General features: G+C 36.6%; 1 protein-coding gene across 1 annotated transcript in view; it reads right to left on the reverse strand.

Moving 5' to 3' along the window:
- Nucleotides 1-23735, reverse strand: part of LOC107875971 (serine/threonine-protein phosphatase BSL3) — a 28159-nt gene extending 4424 nt beyond the window's left edge. Inside the window, exons 1-14 of the mRNA XM_016722893.2 lie at nt 23007-23735; nt 20479-20539; nt 20304-20382; nt 20134-20216; nt 19922-20016; nt 19745-19844; nt 9006-9075; nt 7988-8089; nt 7834-7915; nt 7504-7683; nt 2066-2339; nt 1733-1964; nt 1479-1649; nt 958-1196 (exon numbers count right to left, since the gene is read on the reverse strand). Coding sequence (XP_016578379.1) covers nt 958-1196; nt 1479-1649; nt 1733-1964; nt 2066-2339; nt 7504-7683; nt 7834-7915; nt 7988-8089; nt 9006-9075; nt 19745-19844; nt 19922-20016; nt 20134-20216; nt 20304-20382; nt 20479-20539; nt 23007-23379 — 2141 coding nt within the window. The 5' untranslated portion in view covers nt 23380-23735. The remainder of the gene's footprint in view (nt 1-957; nt 1197-1478; nt 1650-1732; nt 1965-2065; nt 2340-7503; nt 7684-7833; nt 7916-7987; nt 8090-9005; nt 9076-19744; nt 19845-19921; nt 20017-20133; nt 20217-20303; nt 20383-20478; nt 20540-23006) is intronic.
- Nucleotides 23736-25974: the final 2239 nt, after the last annotated feature.

Below are 25974 nucleotides of genomic sequence, written 5' to 3' on the forward strand. Positions count from 1 at the left end.
CTCAAAAAAAAAAAAGACAAAGAAATAACCTAAGTTGAACGAGGATGATATAACTACAAGAATTAGCACCTCCGCTAGTTTCTTCTTTTTTGCAACTACAGATTATGGCAGATGGAAAGCTCGTGTACGTGCAAAAAGTGGCTAAGCACATTTGCTAACCATATCCTTTTAGCTATTTCCTTGACCTCGAAACGTTCTTGTTTGATCTAGCGCATTTTTGTCCATAATGCTTTGCCAGATTATTTTAGACTAATTTTAAATGTACTTCAAATTCACTTACTTGATTATTTTTTTTGAAAAAAAAAAAGAGAGAGAGAGAGAGGGTGTGGTCTAATGGTCGATGAAGTGAGTAGAGATCCATAAAATCTCAGGTTCAAATTCCAGCAGAGGAAAAAATACTAGGTGATTCTTTCTCATTTGTCCAAGCCTTGATGAAAAACAGAGTTGCACAATACTTGTGTTGATGGGAGCTGGCAAGTACCCCGTAGAATTAGTAGAGGTGTGGATAGTGTACAAGTTATAAAAGAGTATACATCATTGGGTTTGTCACTCCTCATGACACTCTTCCCTTTTATCTGTGTGTTTGAGGGAGTTTCCATATATCTTTGGGTAGCTACTAGCAGGCGTTCTTCAATAAGGTATACAGTTTATTAATGCACAGGGAAATTCCTACATACAGATGTAGACATACAGATGTAGACAAAGAATAGGATCTCAGATTCTCTAGAAAGAGCAACCAACGCATGTGCTCACTAATTTCTATCAAGAGCTTTTACATGACGGTCTCATATATTTTAAATATCGAGTCAAGATATGATGAGACTTCTTAAGCAAGTACTTTATGAATATAAGAGTACAGAAAATTCACGGATACAGAACTGAGGCAACCTAAGCTGCCTAAAGGACACCGTTGGTTAGAACAAGAAACACGAAGGAAGATTTAATCCAGGCACTTACGCTATGTCCCCAGCAGTTGATGGGGAACCATACTCGTCAAAAAGACGCATGAGATCCCCAAATTGCCCATGCAAGTCACCAAATATCTTAATAGGAGCCCTTAGCTGTAAAACACTAGGTTCACTGGAAAATATTCTTTCTGCACTATCACAAAGATCAGCTATCTCATTACAATCCAAGAAAAATTGCCGTCTGACAGGCGGCTTCCAACCTCGAGGTTTCAGAAGATGCGCAATCACCTGAAACAGTAAGGGGGAAAAAGATAATAAAACCAAAAGCAGGTGTTTTATAATAGAAGATATATCAGCCAAAGCTAACAACAAATGCTCATTCTAACAAACGGGGTGTTTTCTTTCCCAGGAATGTAACAGTAAAACTAGCCAAATTACATTGTGGAACTAGGGTGATGAAAACTGGCGTGCATAAATTTGTCGGTCCGGCCCAGTAAAAGTGTCAAGTTAATGCCACAATTCTCATTGCTAATCAGTATTAGTCGACGCACATACACAAAGTTACCATACCTTTTTAGGAACACTGCTGACGGACATTTGTCTATCTAAAAGTTTTCTTGCTGCTGTTGCATTTTCTGGGGTTCCATAACTTACTCGCCTACCTTCATTTTCAAATTGATCAATTGAAAGTTGTCGCACCATGCCACCTAGGGCGCCCCCAGTCTCTGCAGCTATAACTACCTACAGATGCATCAAATATATTTAATCAGTTTATGTACAAATTTGATCTAATACAGAAACATATCATTAGGCATAGGACTAACAGCACGGTGATGCAGCCTAACTCCAGTTGGGGTAGAATTATTTGAATCAGGTTTGATCAAGATAGGTCGCTCTTCACCACTAGGTGTTGCCTCCGCTCCCCGATCCCTATCCGGAAGTTCAACTTCTCCATTACCTTGTTGTCGAGCTTTGGCAGCTGCTAGTGCAGCAGTAATGGCCTCTGCTTCTGCTGCAGAAGCCTCCACAAGGTATTCAACACCTTTGCCAAGTTTCCTGCAAACGAAACCATGAGAGAAGGAATTCAAAAGAAAAAAAAAAGATGCAATATATGAAAACCAGCAAATACTGTCATTCTTATGCAATTGCGAACTCACCGACATCCTTGAAGCACAGCATTTTCAGTGCTTATATCAGTAAACATATCACCATTTACAGGAGGGGCAACAGGACTTGCCAATATAACTGAACCATCATTTACTTCCTCTGGAACAGTTTGCCTTGTTCTTTCATCACCAAATCCATACCTTCCCGTCATCCTTCCGTCTTGTATATTAGATGCTGCAGCTGCAGCGGCTGCATGTGAAGCTGCACTAGTTGTTTCAGCAGCAGCCAAGTCCTCGGCGACAAGCAAGTCATCTAGCAGTACCCCTGCGGCAAAAATACCAACTTAGATACTGCCTTAGTATTACGAAAATATCACCTTCCTACAAATGGAGATTCCAAAACATCAGCCATTTCTCAACACCAGAAGTAAGATTGCAGCATAAACCAGGAAATTACCTGAATAACGGCAACCAGGAACATAATTCACTAGCATACTTTGTTATGAGATTATATTTTTTTCATAATAATAGTTTTAAATGAGTAGAGACAATCCTATTTGCAAGACTACGTTGCTCGGGCTTTTCAAAATTCTTGCCTCACCCGTGTTGACACGACATGGGTGGGTGTGGAATCCACGCCAAAATTTGGTCAACTTACTTGGGTGATTTGCCTAAATCTATGACCAAGACGAATAGATTGATTAGGAATTTGGTTTTTTAAATTAATCGAGATATATACTCTATATGTCAAAATACACATTTACTGGTAGTGACCCAGTACCCGTATCCACATTCAGATCCACACGCTGGAATCCCAAAGTATGTAATGATGAATCAAACCTTTAGATGTGCAATACCTGCACCCAATCCGAGCAACTTAGTCGAAAAATATAAGTAGATGCCACTACGTTACTCGAAAAGACGTAAGAGCTAGGAGATCTGCTAAGATTCACGCACCTGGCAGTATTTTATTACATATAGTTTTGGAAAGTCAATAATTACATAATTTGAACTGAGAAACTAACGATCTTAATCTGAGATCGGTTAATTTATTGCCTCAGCTTCAACAATTACATATCCAAGATTCCAATTCTCCATTTGAAATAAGTTCAATGAAGGTTTTGAAGGCATGAGTCCATAATAATTTCTCCTAGGCACATATTTTATGACAGAACTCTTTTACGCAGTTATATTCAATAATAATACTTTCATATAAGTAGATGTCATTACAGTACTGGGAAAGAGGTAAGATCTACGAGATCAACTTAGATTTAGGAATCTGGCAGTATTTTGGTACCTATGGTTTGGAAAACCAACCATTTCATGATTTAGAGAATTGCAGGAATCCGACAAAGACCTTCATCTGAGATCAGCTCATTATTATTTTAATTATTGATCGCAGCTTCTATTTCATTTGTAACACCTCTATTTGGAGGAAGTTCAATCAAATATTCAAAGGCTCCACTGAAGACCAAGAGTGGAGTTCGATCTCATTCTTATCATTGCGGGAGTTTCCAGGCAAGCTTGCACACACCTCGAATGTTCCACCGGCTAACGGCTACCTCCGATGAATTAATTCCCTATATTGTCACTCAAGAATTGAGAAGATCCCACTAAATCACTTTTGAATTTCTCTTCCCTATATAATCACTCAAGCATGAGAAGATCCCATTAAAGTCACTTTATGTATTTTTCTTCCCTCATATGGGTGTTCAAGTATTGAGAAGATTCCACTAAAGTCATTTTTGAATTTTTCTTCCCTATATGGTCATTTAAATATTGAGAAGATCCCAATAATATTATTTTAAGTAACGAGAAGATCCCAATAATATTATTTTGAATTTTTTTTTCCTATCAAGCCACCCAACTATAATTTTATATTCTAAAAACAAATCGTAATTGTCTCAATAGATTTCTTAGTTGGCATGCCATGTCATATTAGTTTCTTATTTTTCATGCAATGTAGGATAAAAAGTACACTAATTTTGGATACAAAAATATTGAATCTAGCAATTTATTTTTAAGCATATATCAATTTAAATCCTAAATCATTTTGAAATGAAGTCTAATTATCCTAACGAGAATGATTTCCTGTGCAATTACTAATTAATTTGAATATAGAAAATAAATGTCCGTGTCAATTTGAGAGTGGGCTTCTGTATCCCTAAAAGTCAAGTATTCATCTATTAGATACGTGAATAACAACTATCACAAATGAAATCATGTTTTTTTTTTAAAATAAATAATTAGCTGACAGGAATCCTTAAACCTCATATATATATACACAAAAATGTAAGTTACTTCTTTGTAAGAAAGGCAATCCAGTGTACTAAAGCTCCCGCTAGGCGAAGGGTTCGGGGAAGGGTCCCACCACAAGGGTGTATTGTATGCAGTCTTACCTTGCGTTTCTGTGAAAGGTTGTTTCCAAGGCTTGAACCTGTCACCTCCTAGAGCAACTTTACTAGTTACTCTATGGCTCCCCTTCTTTGTAGTACTTCAACATTTGGATCCACTTCATATTGGGTCGGAGTAATGAGTGAGTCAGGTATTTTTTTACAATTTAACATCTTCGATTGACACATTACATTAGATAGCTCAATTTTATTTTTGTAGTCAAATTAATTAGTAACTGAACCGGAAATCATCCTCGTTAGGATAATAAAATTTAATTTCAAAATGATTTAGGACTTAAATTGACATATTTAAAACTAAATGGCTAGATTTAATATTTTTGTATCCAAAATTAGTACAGGTTATCCTACCGGGCATGAAAAATAAGAAATTAATATAACAAGGCATACCATGTAAGAAATCTATTGAGAGAAATAAGATTTTTTTTAGAATATAAAATTATACTTTGGATAAATTTATAGAAAAAAAATTCAAAATGATTTTAGTGGAATCTTCTCAATACTTGAATAATCATATGGGGAAGTATAGAAAAATTCAAAAATGACTTCAATGGGATATTCTCAATACTTGGATAACCATATAAAGGGAAGAAGAATTCAAAAGTGACTTTAGTGGGATCTTTTCAATACTTGAGTGACAATATAGTAAAGAAAAATTCAAAAGTGACTTTAGCGGGATCTTCTCAATACTTAGTGACAAAATAAGGAATCAACTCACCTCCCAACAGCACGGGTACCGAGTACAGCTACCCAACAAGGCAGGTAGGGAATAGATTTTGCTATTTTTAACCAGGGAAGCCTTCAATAGCTTGCATATAGAGCAATCAGTTATCAATATAACCAGATTCATATTTGAGACAGTGTATGATGTGAACAAAAGGAGGTGCTCCAAATTGCAGCTCAATTTACTGCACAAACCTGCCTTTTTGAACCATTTCCAGCAGCATAGTTATGAACATACCTTGGTATGATTTATTCACATGGAATAAATAACAAGCAAAGTAGAAGACAAAGCATGTATTAAGAGGCACGTCTTTCGCTCCTGGTATGGAAAGGAAATACACTCGACTTCCTTGAGCAAAGTATCTATTGGAAACAGCCCCTCTACCTACTCGAGGTAGGTTAAGGTCAACGTACACCCTACCCTCTCTAGACCCCAGTTGTGGGATTACATTGGGTTTGTTGTTATTGTTGTCATTCACTAGGACAGATGAAGAGTCCATCCCATTTCTCTAAAACAATAAGAAGACTCTTTTTGGCTTACAGCACCAATTCAGAATCCCTCAATGGGGAGCTAACTACTAGGTGCAAAACAAATAGCATTTTGTTCAAGTTGCAACTTCACCAGGCAAAAGCTGGCCAACCAAGACCACACCTTTTACATTGACAAGAGACATACCTTCTTAATATTTCAGAACTTATAAGACAGGCAAGTTAAAACATTAGTATCCGTTGCAGATAATATATGAGACAGTCACACAATTCTATGTGGTATGATGTTCTGAGTAAGAACCTCATGGCTACACATCATCAAAGAGAATTTCAGAGTGCTTTGCCAAAGGAAAAGATTCACGCCATAGGCAGCAGCCGGCATACAAGGGGCGATATTGCAAACCAATATAAAACAATTTTTCCTCCTCTTTAACAGTTTAAGCTTTAGACAAGGTGGACACATGTTTCATCAGTATTCATCGTCAGCCTTTAGTATTAGTTATATAAGCATCACTTGGTGGAGTGAAAACACAAGGTTAGCTCTGGCTACAAGATCTTGAATCAGATTGAGCCCACAACTCAATTACTGGCCTTGGAAACATATCTGGAAAATCAAGATACCCTACAAAGTATCTTGTTCCACCTGGCTTCTTGCTAAAGAAGCAATCTTAACACATGAAAATCTGATAAAAAGGAGTATTGCTATTTGCTCTAGATGTTTCCACTGTGAGGAGTCAGAGACAGTTAACCATTTGTATCCTACACTGCAGCATAACAGACCAACTATGGAAGATTTTCATCAATCTCAGAGGCATAGCATGGACAATGCCAAGCAAGATTGCTGACACTCTTTTTAACTTTTAGCTAGGAGAAGGCAGGAAGTGATGCAGGGAATAGAGAGAGATGGAGGATTATTCCATCATGTATATGGTGGCCATGTGGAAGGAAAGAAATGATAGCTGCTTTGAAGATAGATGAAATTCAGTCTAAAATATTAAGCTTAACTGTATTTTGCTGTTCTGTTTTTGGTGAACAAAATTGTATACAGGTGACGCTGAATCAATCCTAGATGCCTTAAGAACCATTTAGGTTTGTTCTCTTTTGGTAGATTTTGTAACTATTTCCTTGTAAATATGGTTTTTCAGCACTACCTAAGTACTGGCTTCAATACAAATGTTTCCTTGTTCAAAAAAAAAGTTATATAAGCATCACTTAGACTTGCAGTCTAGGCACAACAACAAAATACAGAATGAACCTATGAAAGAAGAATCCACCTATTACAAAACCATAAAAAAAGTGTGCCCATGGATAACTAGTTATGTCTCGTTAGCATGTGTATCCGTTCATCAAGAAGATTTCTATTCATAAGGTATATAACTATTTCATTACCTCATCCAGCTACTCAATTCGTATTAGTGTAAAGTAGACACTTTTTACTAGTTTAACATAAGAAAAGTAGACAGTTACCTTATAAATGGTATCCATAATCAGTGGAACAGGAAAAATTTTAAAAAAATGTACCGAGAAATACACAAGAGACGTTGCTTACTCATTCCAAAAACTTCCATTTTTTTATCTTATATTAAACAAGCAACTAAGATCAGGATTTAGATGGGCTACTTATAAGACACATACATCAAACAGCACATGCTCAACAGCCCCAGGGATGAAGTAAGAATATAGAATTGAATATGTCCTCAGTTATCCTTTTTTTCAAAACTGGTAACCTATATGTCTTCAATTATAATTTATTTATTTTTTTTAAAGATACGTAATGTCTTCGGATCATTCTCAAAAAAGGTGAAAATAGTTGTCATCTAAATATCAAATTAGCAAGCAATCAAGATGTCCCTCTTCTAGCATTACCTCCACGCAAACCACCATAGATAAATACCAAGTCACCAACAGCGGCAGCCGCATGCCTACAACGCCTGGTCAATTCAACTGCGGCATCCCCCCCAGCTGCATCTGCACTGTATCTACCTGTCCTAGGACTGGTGACAACAGATTTTGTGTCACACCACACTCCAGCAGCAGTATCAAGAACTGTTACCAGACAAAAGTTAAAGGAAAGAAAGCAAAAAATATGCATATTTATTAGGGATTAACATTGAATAAACATAATAACAACAGATCAAAAACTCGAGCAAAATCAGTTGTGCGTAAGCAATTGATGAGAACAGCATCAAAAATTACCAGCTATACTGGAAGAGTCCTCTACCATGCGTCCACCACCAAGAGCCCCCCCAGAAACATGGAGCCGCGCATTAACAAAAACCTAAATACCAGAATACAACTGATAAATACCAGACAATTTGCAAGAATTAATTGAGTCATTAAAACCACTTACTGCCGCATGCTGATATCTCGGAGATGGTGACACACCAGGAGCAATGGCCCATTCCCAACGCCCATCTCTATGTTTGGCCAGTCCATATGCACTTGCTAGTGGCTGTAAATCACCAACATAAAAGAAAATGATGAGCACAACCAGCACACTAGAACCCATATACTTAAATCCAAGTCCCAACATCCACGATACAAATTAACTGCAAACAGATCCAAATCTCTCAAGAAGCTTCTTAATGTTTACGTTATGCTTAATCAAACTCAAACTTAGACAACAAATCTTTTATGATCTGGTGCTGCAAGTTGGTAAGACGGGCTTGGTGGTTATCAGGAGAGAGACGCTGGGAGAGTGAGAAGGCAAGACGAGGGAACACAAGGGATAAATGGAGATCAGACAAGAAAATAGAACATGAGAAAGTGTGGGCATTCGTAATTGTTGATGACCTACAACAATAAATAAAAGGCCCCTAAGCTTAAACTTCTCTGTAGTTTACACAATTGAAAATGTTATTAAAGCATGCAAGAGGTCCTGGTTTCAGGTCTGACTTCCAATCATTAACAGAAATATTTTTCACGAGCTTGACCCATGCAAAAAAAAAATCATACCTGCACGTGAATGAGTCGGAAAAACTTAACACATGCAATATATTGTCCACACATATGTAAAGGGAGAATACTTGAAAACTACAGTGCGTAAACAACTCCACTTCAGTATTTATCCATGACGGTGACTGGCAACAACTTACTAACTTAGCAACAAATGGGATTCATGTACCATCAAGCAAATGGGCCACATGTGTGCATGAAGGAAAAAAGAAAATCTTTATGAGAAATGACGAATATAGAAGAGGCAGCGGAGGTGGTGGAAGAAAGGCAAAGAGGAATTTTATTCCTTTTCAAGAAAAGGTGAACTTCATGGTAGCATAGCCTTCCAAAGTGAATGGCAGTTATAAGACATTAAGGAACAATTATCAACATAAGAAAAAAAAATGTTTACAGGAAAACGTTGATTCACTCACCACACTATTGGCATCTCTCCCTCCACAAAGCAGAAGAAGACCATCAGAGCGTGCACTTGCAGTTGCATACCTAGCCAATTAACACAAGCTGATAAGCATTTCCTTACGTTTTCCATTGGTTGGTGCAGATCAGGGTTGCAAATTTTCATTTTAGCAGCGATCTTATGGAAGGAGACTCGTGATAATCCACAAAGAAACTTCAAATGGAAATGCCAAACATTTTTAACCAAACACTCAAGGGTATTCCTCATTGAATGGCCACATATCTGGTAGTATGTCACCAGACCCTACTTGTTCATCAAAGCCCATTTTCCAAATAAGGAAAGAATTCATTTCCAATTTTTTCTATCCCGTCTAACATAACCCATCTTTAAACTGATCTCCAATTTTATCTCAATAACTAGCCCAATTCTAATACACTTTCCAAATTTACTTAAATTCGGTTTATTCTTCAAGATTTACATTGATTTTTTCTATGTATTCACTTTTCTTTACCATGTATAAGTTTGATTTGTACAGTTTTCAATGCATTAGATTAACAAACCACAGCAATAACAACATACCCAATGTATTCCCACAAAGTGGAGTCTCTGTGTGGGTGGGTGGGTTTGGGGTGTGGGGTGTGTAAAGTATACGCAATCCATACCACTACCTCAGTTGAAGTAGAGAGGTTGTTTCCGATAAACCCTCGGCTCAGGACAGATAACAATATAACAAACAAAAAAACATAAAAGCGAACAACAAAAAGGGATATCACACCACTTGATAATAGAGGAAACACGACACCCACAAGGAAATACTATAAACTAGCTATTCGAAATCATAAAAATCATTGAAACACCACGAACAAGAGAGTACAAGAAACTACAGGCACAGATACAAATAATGCACTCTTCCTTGATGCATTAGATTAACACGTTTGTCCAATAGTACAAACAATAACCATGATTTAATTAGACAATAACTTTTCAATACTTTCAAAAGCTTCTAAAAGAAAAAAAAAATTGAGTGAAACGTAGCGGAGGATAATTGGGTGGATGGAATAGCATCAAGGCTCTATTCACTGACATGTATAATCTAAGCCCAAAACAAAGGGCCACAGCCAGTTATGTATGGTTATGATCTGCTCAGGGTTGGAACCTAACCTTCAGAAGAACACTACAGGATTGGGAAATACCAAGGATAGTAGAGGTGCTAAAGCTTATGGAATAGTTCAGGGGGCTTCAAGAGGGACCTGGTAATCTTAGATGGGAAAAACAAGCCAGTGGGATGTTTCTATGTTTCTCCGTCAGATGACTGCATACAAAGATCTAAATCAAGAGAGATTTCAAGTAGGCCTTTGGCCTTGACAACAAGACTCCTTATAAAGTCAAGATTCCTAATAAAGTGGTGGTCACTTGGCTGGTATCCAGAGGAACTGTCCTGACTCAGGAAAACTTTAGAAAAAGGAAAATTCAACTATGCTCAAGATGTAATCTATGTGAAAAGGAGGAAGAGACAGTTAACCATCTGTTTTTACATTGTAAATTCACAAACCAGTTATGGGATATGGTCATAAATCTGAAGGGTATCAGGTGGGCAATGTCAAGCAACAACAAACTTGATCTTCTAGCAAGCTGGAATGAGAGAAACAATGACAGAGACAGATAGAAAAATGTTCCGGCAAGCATTTGGTGGACAATTTGGAAGGAGAGGAACTTTAGATGCTTCGAAGACACAAGCTGCTCTTTACAGAAGAACAAATCCAACTGTGTTCTTTTTTGGGTGTTGGTGCGAACCTGAACATAGATAGTCATGATGTAATTTTAGAAGTATTAGGATCCTTGAAAGAAAGAACAAAGATGTTGTAAATATCTTTTTGGATTCCAGCAATTTTATGCTGATGATTACTTATATATAAAAAAACATGTTACCTTGATCAAAAAAAAAATATAAGCGCATGCATAAATCTAGATCTCTTTCTGAAATATTTCGACTTGGAAATTCATGGTGCTAACATATTGATCAAGCGGATAGCTCCCGATTTTTATGCTGGAGCTTTGCCAAAATTAAGGACTAATCGAGACGATATGCTAATAACAAGAATATTAGTAACCCGAAAATATAGATGGGGTGTAACTTTAAATTGCTTCAAATAGATTTAGGTAAATTTTGACATTTTCTTGTGATAAAAGTACTCATATTTGTCATAATGCTTTATCTAACATGATATCATAAAAATTTAAGATGCAACAACAACATCATACCCAGTATATTCCCACCAAGTGGGGCTTGGGGAGCGTACGCGTACGCAATCCATACCACTACCTCAGAGATGAGATAGAGAGGTTGTTTCCGATAGACCCCCGGCTCAAGATAAGACAATCTAGACAAGGAATAGTAAAAGGACAAGACACAATATGTTAGAATGTGAGTAGGAATAGGAATAGCATATAGAATCCACCTTGAAAAAGGATTGTAATGTCGTGTCCTATTTGGAAAAGGATTGAAATGCAATGTCTATACATAGGGTCTCCGTATAATCATGCAACTACAACAATTCAATAATATTTTTGTCTTATATTTCTCACATGATATCAGAGCCTCTACGATCTTAGTAAAGAATCAAAGAGCTTTCGTTGTCGGCGAGCAGCTATAACCCATATATATGCCGCCCGTCTGGCCAATGATTATGTTAGCAAAAGTTGGTCACCGTGCTTCTTTCCAGTGGCTTCCTATATCCAATTTGTGTTGAACCGTGCATGATTCTAGTGACTACTTTTTCATATATATTTTCATAGCATTGTGCATCTTTTCGGTGACCACTTTCTCATATTTGATTTGTGTAGCACTGTGCATCTCTCCGGACTACTCATATGTAATTTGCGTAGTTCTGTGCATCTTTCTGGTGTCTCCTTAAATCTGATTTGCGTAGAGTCGTGCCATTATTCTAACCTTACCCATATGATTTCTATTTCTCGGTAAGGTTGTGCCATCATTTTGACCCTACATATAATTTCTCTTTTTCATTAGGATCGTGCCATCATTCCAAGCCTACCCATATAATTTCTATTTTTCAGTAGGGTTATGCCATCATTCCAACCCTACCTATATAATTTTTCTTTCTCAATAAGGTCGTGTCATCATTCCGGCCCTACCCATATAATTTTTCCTCAGATCGTGAACACTTTTCAGCCACCAAATCTAACAATTTGGCGCGTGAGCATGTTCCAGTTAGTTTTTTCGATGACTTTCTTGTCAAGATCTACTCAGCTCCTGATTTTAAGATGACTCATATATTTTATACCAGTTTCCGACAATTTTTCAACTATAGATCGATTTTTCCACGATTTTTACAACTTTTCAAACCACTTTATCATAAGTATCCCAGATGACCAGAGCAGTCCTTACCAATTTACCAATTTTTTTGCAGATATATTCACCAAGCCACAATGATCCTCGTATTAGTTACATCCATAACAAGCTTGATACATATGTCTTGTATGCACCAACTTGAGGGGGAGCGTTAGAATATGAGTAGGAATAGAAATAGCATATAGAATCCTACTTCAAAAAGGATTGTAATGTAGAGTGTCTTACTTGGAATAGGATTGGAATGTAGCGTCTATACATAGGGTCTCAATGTAATCATGTAGATACAATAATTCAATAATATTCTTCTCTTATATTTCTCACACAATAGAAATTACTACACCCAATAGTACCATAGACAAGATTCACCAAGTAATACAACAAACGATACAACTTTCTAAAATGACTAACACTATAGCAACTAACACGGATAACAAAGTCCTCCTACCTACTAGCACCGACGCACTCGTTCCTACTATCCTTCTACCCTAATCCGCCTCCCTCCACACCTTCCTTATCTAGAAGTGAAAAACATTTTTTAACTCGTGAATTCTTTTTAATTAGCTTTCAAACACCATTAAAAAGAATTGGATCAAGTTGGGCTGGTCATGAACCAACCCATTTTTCATCCATTTTGATACAAGCATAAAGAGCACAAAAGAGTACAAGGCATTATCAAAGGTTCAAGCTTCGGAATTGGCAAGTGTTTGGAGCCTTTTAAAGCCTTGTCAAGTTGAAGGAGAAGAAGGGAACCACTGCACTCAAGAAGCGCCTCAAGTGAAGGGTATTGAAGACATTTTACATCCCAAAGTGACATCTAAGAGGTGCCTACTTTCCCTTATTCATTAAGGGCAATTTTGACATTTGTTATGTAATAGCATAAATAGACACTTTAGTGGGTATTTTCAGGAGACTTTGATGAATATGGAGAGAATACTCTTTTAGATTATAACTTTAGTCTTCTTTAGCTTAGTATAGCAAAAATTTGAGGGATTAATACATTTGATGGATTTCACTTGTGTTGATCAATTGGCAAGAAAGGTGTGGTTGAGGAGTGTGAATTCCTTTGGTCCACCTAAGAGTGAGGTTTAATCTAATGTTGATGAGGTGTGTTTGAATGTTTGATACACATTCTTATGCTAATCATTGGTGTTAGTGAGGGTCTCATTACCTATCCTTTTCATTTCATGCATTTCTTCTTCATCTCCTTTCTTCTATGTGTTGTTTTCCTTATCTTGTTCAAGTTTAGTTGCTGATTTTTGCATTTCCTAGTTAGATTTCGTATCATTTGGTATCAAAGCCTTGTTTAGAGTTGTTCCTACAACCCTAAGTCTTGGTTTTAGTGTCTTTATCAAGAAAATCCCCACAAAAAGAGTCAAAATCCAAAGAAAAATCACAAAAAAATGATGTCTAGTAGTGTCTTGTTGTAAATCCGAAACTTAAACCCTAGATCTACACATTTTTGTTTTGTTTTGGAAGTTTCTTGTGCTAGAACCTTGCTCTCTAGCACCTAGGGAGTCTAGATCTACTCTTGGAACAAGATTTGGTAGAGTTTGAGCTAAGACCTCCATGGATATGGCATTTTGAAGCTTCTAAGCTCTAGATCCGTGTGGGTTTTGTATTTTGGACATTGGTTGAGCTTGGTTTGTTGATATTTGAGTTCATCTTGGCCTAAGGAACATAGATCTATAAAAAAAATTGAAGGTTAGGGTTCATTTGAGTGAAGGTCAAACTTTGGTCAACTCCTAAATATTCGTTTTGTTCTTCTACTTTCATCAAGTCTTGTTAAAGAAGAATATTCAAAGAGTGTGTTGATCCAAAAAGGGGTGGAAAGAGAGTGTACTTGGTGTTTATGAAAGAATATTCCTTGGCATATTCATTGTCATCCAAAAGAAAGAAGAGACAAAGGAATAATCAAAGTACAAAATCAAGTACAATCCAAGTACCGGGGGGGGGGGGGGGGGGGGGGGGGGGGGGTGTGACCATTTCTTTTTGAATTTAAATTGGAGCTTGAAAAGGGCTCTAGACTAAACTTGTTGCTTTTCCCTCCCAAAGCATTTTCTCTTCTTCCCTAAGGAGTTAGGCCAAGAGTGACATTTTTGGGATTAAAAAAATTTTGAAGCTCAACGTCCAATCCAATAGTGCCCACGTCATCAAGTGTAAACAGCCAAATCAAGTTCTAAGTAGATTTTCCTAGTTTCTAATTTTTTATTCCAGTTTCTTGTAAGTTAATTCTATCACTAATTAGCAAGCTAGTAAGTTCCTACTAGGTTGGCAATTAGTCTAGAGTTCGTTTATTTCGTGTCTTCGATTTTTGTGTGCTTTTCTCGTTTTTAATTTGTAGTAGTTTGTTGGTTCAAGTCCGTACATCGTTTTTATTTGAATCATATCAAACAAAAATCGATTCCGGGCCAAAGCATATTCACCACTCATTCACTTGCCAAGTATTGCCAAGTTTTCAACACTTGTGAGACCAAGTGTGAGGTGAGATCCGAGTGTGTGTAGTAAGGTTTATTGAACTAACGTGTTTGTTTGTTTTGTAGGTTTTTTTATTCTTTGTTAGGCACAAAGAGCATGGAACCCAAGAGTTCAAGTGCTCCCTCACTTAGGGAATGATGTTTTGGGAGTCTTGATGACTCGGTTTGATGCACTAACCCAACACTTGAAGGGTGATTTGGACATTGTGAAAGGAGATTTGAATTCTTTGAAGGGTGAGGTGACCGAGGCTTGATTGTGTTGTAAGTAGAAGGAACTCACGACCTTCTACTCCTAACCCTTACCATGCATCTTCAAGTGTCCAAGCCAACAACTCCTCAATGACCATGACACCCGAAACTCTCTACCAAATGCTTTATCCTCCGAGAGATCCACAAAACCAGCCACTGAACCAAGCCCAAAACTCTCCTAACCGAAACCTACAAAGGCCATTACATCCCCAAATAAGCCAAGTCCAACAAAGACTTGGAACTCAAACTCCACCACCAAATCCGAATCTACAAGTGACAAATCCCTTTGACCAAAGATCAATTCCTCCACATAACCAAACACCTCCACAAAATGCTAACTACCAAATGCCAAATCCCATGAATCAAAGACCTTACCCTCCACCACATCCAATGCCACAAGTCCAAGCTCCAAATAACCAAAGGCCTTATAACCCTCCACAAAGACCCCAAAACCGACACCAACCCCTTCCTTTTGAAGACTATGGTAGAGGGGAGCAAGAAGGTTATGATGCTCCTAATGATGGCTATTGGTTTGAGGAAGAAATGAGGGCAAGACATGATCAAAGAGGGCATTGTGAAAGAAACCGAGGGCAAGAAGGAAGACAAGGAAACCGAGAGGTGGGCATCAATTCAATCAAGGTTGGCATTCCAATTTTCAAAGGTGAGAGTGGTCCGGAAGTGTACTTAGCTTGGGAGTCTTCTTGTGAAAAGCTTTTCCAAGTGAATGACCTTTCCTAAGAGAAGAAAAGTTGCTATGCTATTGCTCACTTTGAAGGTTATGCAAACATTTGGTAGGATTACACCAACAGATTTGGTGATGTGTTGATTGGTAGCCCACCACCTCCTTGGGAGATGTTGAAGAGACTAATGAGAGAGAGATATGTCCCAAAGCATTATAGACATGAGCTCCTTGCCAAGCTCTACAACCTAAGGCAAGGAAGCAAGAGTGTCATGGCCCTATTATGATGAGTTCCAACAACTTGTCTTGAAGCTTGACCATAGAGGTGAACAAGTGCAACATGATGTCATTCGCTTCAAGGTTGGGTTGAATAAGGACATATCTTCCCGATTGACTCTCCATAAGTTTGAAACAATTGATAGTATCTTCCAAGCGTGGAGATTGAAAGAGAGAACAAAGAGAAGTCGGCCTACAAGCTCAAAATCCAACAAGGTTTCGGGTTTGTCAAAGAACAATGAGGTAATTCAATCTTCTTCTAGTTGGAACAAGGACAAATTCCCTTTATCTCAAGCTCCACAAACCGTGACCAAGGCTGCCCAACTGAATCCTCCAAGAAATGAAGGTAAACCTACTTCTACTTCTCATTCCAAGGGTTTACAATGCTTCAAGTGTCAAGGTTGGGGCCATAGGGCAAGTGAGTGCCCTAACCGACATAATGTGATTCTAAAAGAGGGAAAGTTGTATTATCTTGGAGGAGAAGTGGAGTTGGAACCCGAGGAGAGTGATGACAACTCTCAAGATGGAGAGTGTAGAATCCGAGACTAAAGGGGAAGGAAGTGAGGAAGATGTCTTGCCTTGTGAGGGTGAATGTGATGTTCCTAATTATGTGGTGAGAAGGACCATGTTTAGTAAGGCCTTGGATGATTCAAATCAAAGAGAATCTTTTTCACACCAAGTGCCTTATTAAAGGAAGTGTGACTTCAATGATCATAGATAGTGGGAGTTGTGTGAATATTGCTAGTGTCACCTTGGTTGACCACTTGAAACTATCCACTACCCCTCACCCGAATCCATACAAGCTTCAATGGTTAAACAAGTGTAGTGAATTGAAGGTCAAACGACAATGTGTGATTAGATTCAAAGTAGGGAATTATCATGATGAAGTGTTATGTGATGTAATCCCTATGCAAGCATGTCACATATAGTTGGGAAGACCTTGGCAATTTGATAGGCATACTATACATGATGGAAGGTCTAATAGGTACACCTTTGAGCATGGTGGCCGAAAGTTCACTCTTCTCCCTCTTCCACCTTCTAGTGTGAATGAAATCCAAGAGAAAACCAAGAAGTTGGGTGAGAAAAGAAAGAAGGAAAGGGAAGGGGAAGTCTCAAAGTTAGGTGAGAAAAGGAAGAAGGAAAGGGGAGGGGAGGTCTTGGATTGTGAGCTTGGAAAGGGAAAAGCAAATTTGATTGTGGGACTTGCCACAAATGTGCCTTGTTACTTCCTAACCCAAAAGCTAGCATTTTGCCTAGCTTTGATTCTTCTTATGTGCAGGTACAAGATAAAATGATATCCAAGAAGGATCCAAAAGGAGTTCCACACGAAAGCATGAGAAATAAACTAGTGACTCCCTTGACCGAAAGCTCCAAAAAGGTGGACTGGCCAAGCCTAACCCGAGGTAAATTTGCTACTCTCAACACTTCCTTGAACATAAAATGTTGTGATTTAGTGTCTTGTGAAGTGGTTTTGGGTTTACAAGTGCATAACTCCTTCCTTAGTAACTCTTTTGTTGTGAATAATGATCAACTTGCAATTAAAACTAGTTCACTACTTGAATATGTGAATTGTGGAATTGAAGGCCCTCAAGTTAGTGGTGATGCTTGTAATGTTGATCTTGTCAATGAGTGTGGTCCTTTGAGCTTGTGTGATGAAGGCCATGAAGTTAATATTGTTCAAAGTGACCATGTGTATGTCAAAATTGTGTGTGGTGTTTTGGGAAGTCATGACTTTAATCTTCAAGTACAAAGGGTGGGTAGTTTCGGCCAAGACCCATGCCTACTACTTCCCTTTGACCCCGGGGTACTTGTGAGATGTTGGAAGTGTAGTTTTGGTTCATGCTCATTATCTTTTAATATTGATGCTATTCACTTCTTTGGTATCCTTTATGCTAAGCTTTTCATGTTGAATACCAAGGATATGTGGGTGGGTGGGTGGGTGTTAAGTGTGAACAACCATGGATTAATGATATGAGTGTGGTACAAATACTAACCCTCCTACCAAGAGGATTGTGTGCTTGTTTTGCTCTCTCTTTGGTTTTGCAAGATCTGAATTTGAGGACAAATTCCTTTCAAGATGGAGAGGATGATACAAGCATAAAGACCACAAAAGAGTACAACGCATTATCAAAGGTTCAAGCTTCAGAATTGGCAAGTGTTTGGAGCCTTGTCAAGTTAAAGGAGGAGAAGGGAATCACTACACTCAAGAGGCGCCTCAAGTGAAGGGTATTGAAGATATTTTACATCCCAAAGTGACATCCAAGAGGAGCCTACTTTCCCTTATTCATTGAGGGCAACTTTGACATTTGTTATGTAATAGTATAAATAGACACTTTAGTGGGTATTTTCAGGAGACTTTGATGAATATGGAGAGAATACTCTTTTAGATTGTAATTTTAGTCTTCTTTAGCTTAGTATAGCAAAAATTTGAGGGATTAATACATTTGATGGATTTCACTTGTGTTGATCAATTGGCAAGACAGGTGTGGTTGAGGAGTGTGAATTCCTTTGGTCCACCTAAGAGTGAGGTTTAATCTAATGTTGATGAGGTGTGTTTGAATGTTTGATACACATACTTGTGTTAATCATTGGTGTTAGTGAGGGTCTCATTACCTATCCTTTTCATTTCATGCATTTCTTCTTCATCTCCTTTCTTCTATGTGTTGTTTTCCTTATCTTGTTCAAGTTTAGTTGCGGATTTTTGCATTTCCTAGTTAGATTTCGTATCACATTTCAGCCCAAGTAACTTTTGGGTCAATTTTAACCCAATCATTTATTAACTCAGACTATTTTGACCGGCGCAAATCCAGCCCAACCAGCCCATATGATACCACTAGCTAAAACAAGTTACTTTTGCATGTCAGCTCTTTGTAGGTGCAATACAGGAACTACATAACACATTAAATTTCACTTGCAATTGCTGGAAGCCCAGCGTTAGACTTGGAACTTCTTTCTAGCATGACGCAGCATGATTCTCCCACACTTGGAAGTGCATTCAGTTCATTTATATCACATCAACGGCCATCAATAGCGCTACATTCTGGTTCAGATAGTTCATAGATTAAAAGCCACTTATACACAAACTAATCCATAAAAACTATAATTGGTCAGCAAGGACGGCTGTGCATAATGGAAAAGAAACAAAACAGAAAAAGGAGGAAGCTGGAAACACCAGATGATTAAGAAAACAATCAGCCCATTGCAGGTGCAGTATTAAACTACATCACACAACACTAAATATTCTTGCAAATTCGGAAAGCCAGCGTCGGACTTGGACTCCTTACTGTTCTAACACTATGTCACAAAATTGACCAGAATGAGAAAAGCATTCAGTTCAATTAAAGTACACTAACTACCAGTGGCACTGCATGCAAGCGTAGAAGGTTCATAGACTAGAAAAGTGGATACCCACAAAGGAAATAGAGTAATACATTCTTAAAATCAACAATCATATAGATGCACTTCATAAGTTAATCAAACCGTTAACGACGTTTGCCACCATGTGGTGCATATACTACATTTTCACATCACTTCATTATTTGTGAGTTAAGTTACAGTTTCAAATAGACATGTACACTGATATTGAGATTTTCCACCATCTAAAGCACAGTAGAAATCATGAAATGCTTGCAATGAGGCAGCAAGTGAAATAAAGTGCAGTCCTAGAGAGAGAGAGAGAGAGAGAGAGAGAATCTCATGAAATTTACATGCAAGGAGGAGGAACTTCACCCTCTGGTTCCAATTTTCGCCATTCGTATGGCTTTGCAGCAGTGTCTAAAGCCCAAACATCTGCTAGAGGTCGTTTTCCTGGAAAAAAAATGGACCATGTTACGATTTTCTGTCCAAAATAATTGCTTACAAATGGAAAGCCTCTTTAGACTAACCGTCGTTTCCACCAATTGCCATGAGATATCTCTGCCCTACCAAAGCCATGACATGTCCATAGCGAGGCCCTGGACCAGGTCCTTGGACCACAACCCTAAAATGATAAAATTATTTCAGTAGTTGTACTGCAAGTTTGTCAGCACTTGAATACATTTTCACAAGTCAACAGTACACAAGTTCAATGACAACTACAGTTATTTCAAGTGATAACCTGTGCCATCGTGGTCGTTGCTGTTGTGTAAGGTCCAGGACATGAAGATCCTCAGCTGACAAACCGGCTGGACCAATTCCACCCTGGGATGGATCAGAATAGGCATCTTAAACTTGATGAGACAGATGATCAAGCACAAGGAAAACAACATACTGTCGGTTAATACAAACCTGAATGACAACCATAGTTCCAACAGCTGTAGCAACATGAGCAGCCCTCGGTGTCGGTGGCTCTCCAATTGGAGTGATCCTGTAATTTCATCAAGTAACAGAACAACATTTCAATCTTTCTATGGAAAGCACGAAAGTGGATTTAGCATATAACGGACTCAGAATCACGACTTACCTAGACCATTTATTTGTCAAAACATCATAACTGTGTACATCAGCAGTAGCTCCTGCTAAGCCTGAAATCAGATGGAAAGCTAAATTGTTACTATAATTTAAAGATGTGCATATTTCATACTATCAATCAAGGGATGCGTCTCTACTTTAAGAGTGAAAGACCCCTCTATCAACCTATTCTAGATTAACCAGATTTCCCTCTTTATCATGTTAAACAGAACTAACTCCAGTGAAGCCTTCTCTTCTAGTGTTCCATGAAGGTTCCTTGAGATAACAGCCAGTAAGATTATTTGTCTTCGATATGACCAAATGCTCTTCAGGAAAAGCAGGGAAAACGTTCTTTGATGAAGTCATTTTCAATTCTTTGATTACTTTGAATTGTAAAAAATGACTTCTCAAATAAACTTCTGTCACTTATGACAGAAGTCACTTCTTTTACAAATATCCCAACTCTTACCTATCATGTTTTAGTCAACACTAAGACACCGTCATCAACCTTTACTAAACAAAGATATTATTGAAACACTATACTTACATTGTATCAAGTATCAACCTTTTGATAATCCAAAAAACTCCTTAAACCTTATATTGTTTCATGTATTTCGAGCCAAAAAAAAAACAGAAAAATGACCCAAAATGATTCCATTCTGATTTCCTAAATCCTAGGTAAAACATTGTCTGCGGAAAACTCATTCATGTATATCTATATCTATATGTAAGAAACGTGCACTTAATGCATCTACAGCCTCAAATGGGAAACACAGTAAGTTGTGATAAGTGATAACAGACTTAAATGAGCTTGCGCAAAAGCAACAATACACATGCCATCAGATAAACGCAGCCTTATTTAATATTATCTAACTTTTTAATAGAAAACCATAAACCATCTATAATTTTGTGTAGGGATTTTCTCGGGTCAAAGCTGAATATGCAGCTCAATACAAAACAAACGAATTTAATAAGCATTTCAATCAAAGAGAAACAGTATAAGTCACTAAGCAGATGAAGACCATCTGTCTTAACGTCCTACTTTACCCTCTAAGACAGAGAGAATGTTGAATGGTGAGACCATCTCCAGGCCAGAGCCAGAAAGTGCCGAGTGGGTTCATCCTAACCCCTCTTGGATGAAAAATTACTCTATTTATATATAATTATTAAAATTACTTTTTTTTGTATATACAGTAATTTAAACCCCCTTGGCTTATTCAAATGTATACTTATTTATATTTTAGACCCCCTAAGTGAAAAAATCTTTCCTTGTTACCTCTTTAGTTGCCATTCCTACTTGCTCATTCGCAATTTCTACCACAAGAAAGTCGCTCCAATCTCTAAAATGGGGCTTATGCCCCAAGTCTAAATTAACTCAAAAAACACAGCATCTCAAGTTCAGAAAGGATACTTATACTACTTTTTTTATACTACTTTTTTTAATACTACACAAACCATCTAGTAAAAACTCTAGGATAGAGTATTATTAAAACGAACAGATCCAGTAGGTAATGAAATATTGGTTCTTACCCATCTCAAACGATTAATCAACAATTCACAGCATCATGTAAGAAGACCCAATCAACTCAAAAACCCAGCATTTCAAATTCAACAAGAAATCAAGAGAATTAAGCCAGTATTCAATGAGGAAACAAAAAACGTACAAATTCCAGGAGAAAGAGTTGTTGCTGCAGAAGCAGCAGGATTCCCTTCAACCCCCTGGACGGAAAATTACACAATTTATACATAGCTAAAATTACTTTTTTTAATGTGTATATAGTTATATTACTTCTTTATATTTTAGACCCCCTTAGTAAAAATCTTGACTCGCCACCTCTTTAATTGTCACCCCTACCTGGTCATTCGCAATTACTACCACAAAAAGTCTCTCTTATCTCTAAAAAGGCTTACGCACCAAGTCCCAATCAATTCAAAACCCCAAGCATCTCAAATTCAATAATAAACAATCAAGAGAATTCATCCAGTATTCAATGAGGAAATGAAACACGTACAAATTCCAGCACTTCCAGAAAAATTTTAAAGTTAAATTGTTTCTAATTATAGTAAAGTGAGTTTCTCTTTTTCAGATGAACTAGAAAGGAAAGGATGCCACAAAAAATGTGGACGGAGGGAGTAACTCAAATAGAATAACAAGAATCTCCTAAAGTAATACTACGAGTACTAGTATTAAAACCCAGCACCTAAAATTCAATAAGGAAGGGTCAAAGGGGTCATCCTAACGCCCTTGGACAGAAAATTACACTACTTATATAACAACGTACCAAGTGTATTCCCCCAAAGTGTGTCTGGGGACGTAGAATGTACGCAGACTTATTAACATAAGGTTAAGAATTTATCTTTTTATATATATATTGTAATGGTGAACTCCCTTGGCTAATTCGTGTGTTTGCTTCTTTATATTTAGACCCCCTATGTGAAAATCTTGGTTCCACTACTAACCACCTCATCTATAAGTCTCAATCAACTCTATAATAGCATCTCATATTCAATAAGGAATCGATGAAAAAACGAAAAACGTACGAATTCCAGCACTTCCAGGAGAAGAAGGAGCTGGTGCAGCAGCAGAAGCAGCAGAATTCCCTTCAAGAGCAGTAGCACCACCAAAAAGTATCAACCTAGGACCAACATAATTCTCACTACCCTCCTCTCCAACAGCCGGAACCGCCGTCAACGTATGCCCACACCTCGGCCCCGGTCCATCTTCCTTCTTCTCTATAACACACTGCACCACCGTATACGTCGGTGCACACCTCGGCCCCACCACCGGACCACCACTAGTCGCCGACGCCTCCGACGCCGTCGTCTCAGCCGGAGACGTTGATTCTCCGGCGCCGGTCAATGACTGGTCGTCGCCGTTATTGTGAATTGGATCCGAATCGGAATCTAAATCCATATTGGTAAATCCCAAACCCCGAACCCTAGATTATTAAGAATTTGCATTTTCAATCAACATATTTTCCCTAATTCAATTCAATATGATTGCAAATTGCTAACCCTAGTTTCGAGATCCTTCGATTCAAAATGCGTGAAATTACAGTTGAACCCCTGGGATTTTCTCGAGAAGATACACAATAATTGTAATGGAAAAAGAGAGAAGTGGCTTTATATTTTCTCGGAAAAAGCTTTGGTATGCTTTACTCGAGAAAATGCTTTGTTTCTTTCTCTCTCTACCTATACACACAGTTTCTCTCTCTAAAATTGGCAAATCTATGTTTCTCTCTCTTCTTTGTGTGTACTGAGTGCAAGGTTGAGAATCCGATGATTATTTGATGAAAAATGACGGCGGTCAGTGAGTACTAATTTTACTTTTTCAGGGTATTGTTGGGATATTTATTGATATTTTAAAATAAGTATTGAATTTTTAAAAAAATTTATTTTTATAATTTAATAATCAATTAACTTTTAAAAAGGTATTACAAGATCAATTTTATCTTTTTTAGGATAAAAATAAAAAGTTATGTTAAATTTATGTCTTTAAAATTTTTTTCTTAATATGTGTATTAAAATTCAACAATTCATTTATTATGAAACGGAGTGAGTATGCTATTAAGGAATCGGTTTGGTGTTTACAAATAGAGTAGTAATTTTATTACTGGATCACTCGTTAAATTGATAAATTTACTGATTTGACAAATTCATTAGATAATAGATACTCTCTTTTTAAAAATTAATTGATTAGTTTTCGTTTAGAGTTTAAGAAAATAAAAACTATATTTAAGTTTATAATTTTAAAATAATGATATGTCAAATATATCATGTAAAAAGTCGAAATTAGATGATTGCTCAAAAGATAAATAGACATAACAAAAAAAAGTAGATCAAATAAATTGAAATAAAGAGGAGAAAATTAAGTGTAGGGTGATAAATAAATCTTTAAATTAAAATTGGTAACAAGTTTGACCAATTTAAGTCAATTTCTTTTTATTTTGTGATTAAGTTAAATTAGGATGAAGAATATAATTTTTAAAACTCTTAAACTTTACAAAAATACAAAATAAAGTCAATCAAAAGACATGAGTCACTTTACCAATTTTTTCAAAATTAGTTTCACAAATTTTCTCTCTCTCTCTCTAAAACAAAAAGAAAAGGATGACTATCTCTCATGTTTCTCTCAAACATCATATTTAAACTAACCTCAAGTTGTCGTTTTCTTGTATTGTCATTGTCATCTCCGATCTAAGTCAGGATTTTGATTCTTCAAGGTAAAGTTATTTTCTTTACTTTCACAATTAAGGTTTTATCCATCTATAAGAATTTGTTGATTTTGAAAAAATGAATTTAGATTTTTGAGATTTGTGATGTTCTCTTTTGGGTTTGTTCTTTTTAAAATAGTGAACATTTTATTGCAATTGTTGACAATGTAATCAACTAAAATTGAGTTAAATAATCACTAATTGATTTAATCAATCATATTTAATGATAAATAGGGTGATATTAGTCTAATTTAAGTCTAAAAGTTATATTTTATAGTTATCAAATACAATGAGATAGTAATTTGAGATATACTAGACGATTAATTAAACGGTTGCACATGTAATTAACTAAAATTGAGTTAAATGATGATTAATTGATTGGATCAATCATATTTAATGATATATAGGGTGATATTAGTCTAATTTAAGAGTAAAATTTAGATTTTATAGCAATCAAATACAATAAGATAGTAATTTGAAATATACAAGGTGATCAATTAAACAACTACAAATATAATCAACTAAAATTAAGTTAAATAACCGCTAATTGAATGGATCAATCATATTTAATGATAAAGAAAGTGATATTAGTTGAGTTTAAGAGTAAAATTTAGATTTGGTCATGATCTTAATTGAATTTGCTACAACAAGTATGTTAGTTGTTGAATGTTTCATAGCAATTGCTTCAAATGTAATCAACTATAATTGAGTTAAATGACCACTAATTGATTGAATCAATCATATTTAATGATAAATAGGGTGATATTAATCTAATTTAAGCCTAAAATTTTGATTTTATACTTATCAAATACAATGAGATAGTAATTTGAGATATACTAGATTATCAATTAAACGATTGCAAATGTAATCAACTAAAGTTGAGTTAAATGACAGCTAATTAATTGGATCAATCATATTTAATGATAAATAGAGTAATATTAGTCTAATTTAAGACTATAATTCAGATTTTATAGTTATCAGATACAATGAGATAGTAATTTGAGATATTCTAGACGATCAATTAAACGATTGCAAAAAAAAAAATTGATTTACACGATGATTAATTGATTAGATCATTCATTTTTAATGATAAATAGGGTGATATTAGTCTAATTTAAGCCTAAAAGTTATATTTTATAGTTATCAAATATAATGAGATAGTAATTTGAGATATACTAGACGATCAATTAAACGATTGCAAATGTAATCAACTAAAATTAAGTTTAAATGACTGACAATTGATTGGATCAATCATATTTAATGATAAATAGAGTAATATCAGTCTAGTTTAAGAG

The sequence above is a fragment of the Capsicum annuum genome, chromosome 1 (genome assembly GCF_002878395.1).
Source record: "Capsicum annuum cultivar UCD-10X-F1 chromosome 1, UCD10Xv1.1, whole genome shotgun sequence".
Taxonomy (NCBI): Eukaryota; Viridiplantae; Streptophyta; class Magnoliopsida; order Solanales; family Solanaceae; genus Capsicum; species Capsicum annuum.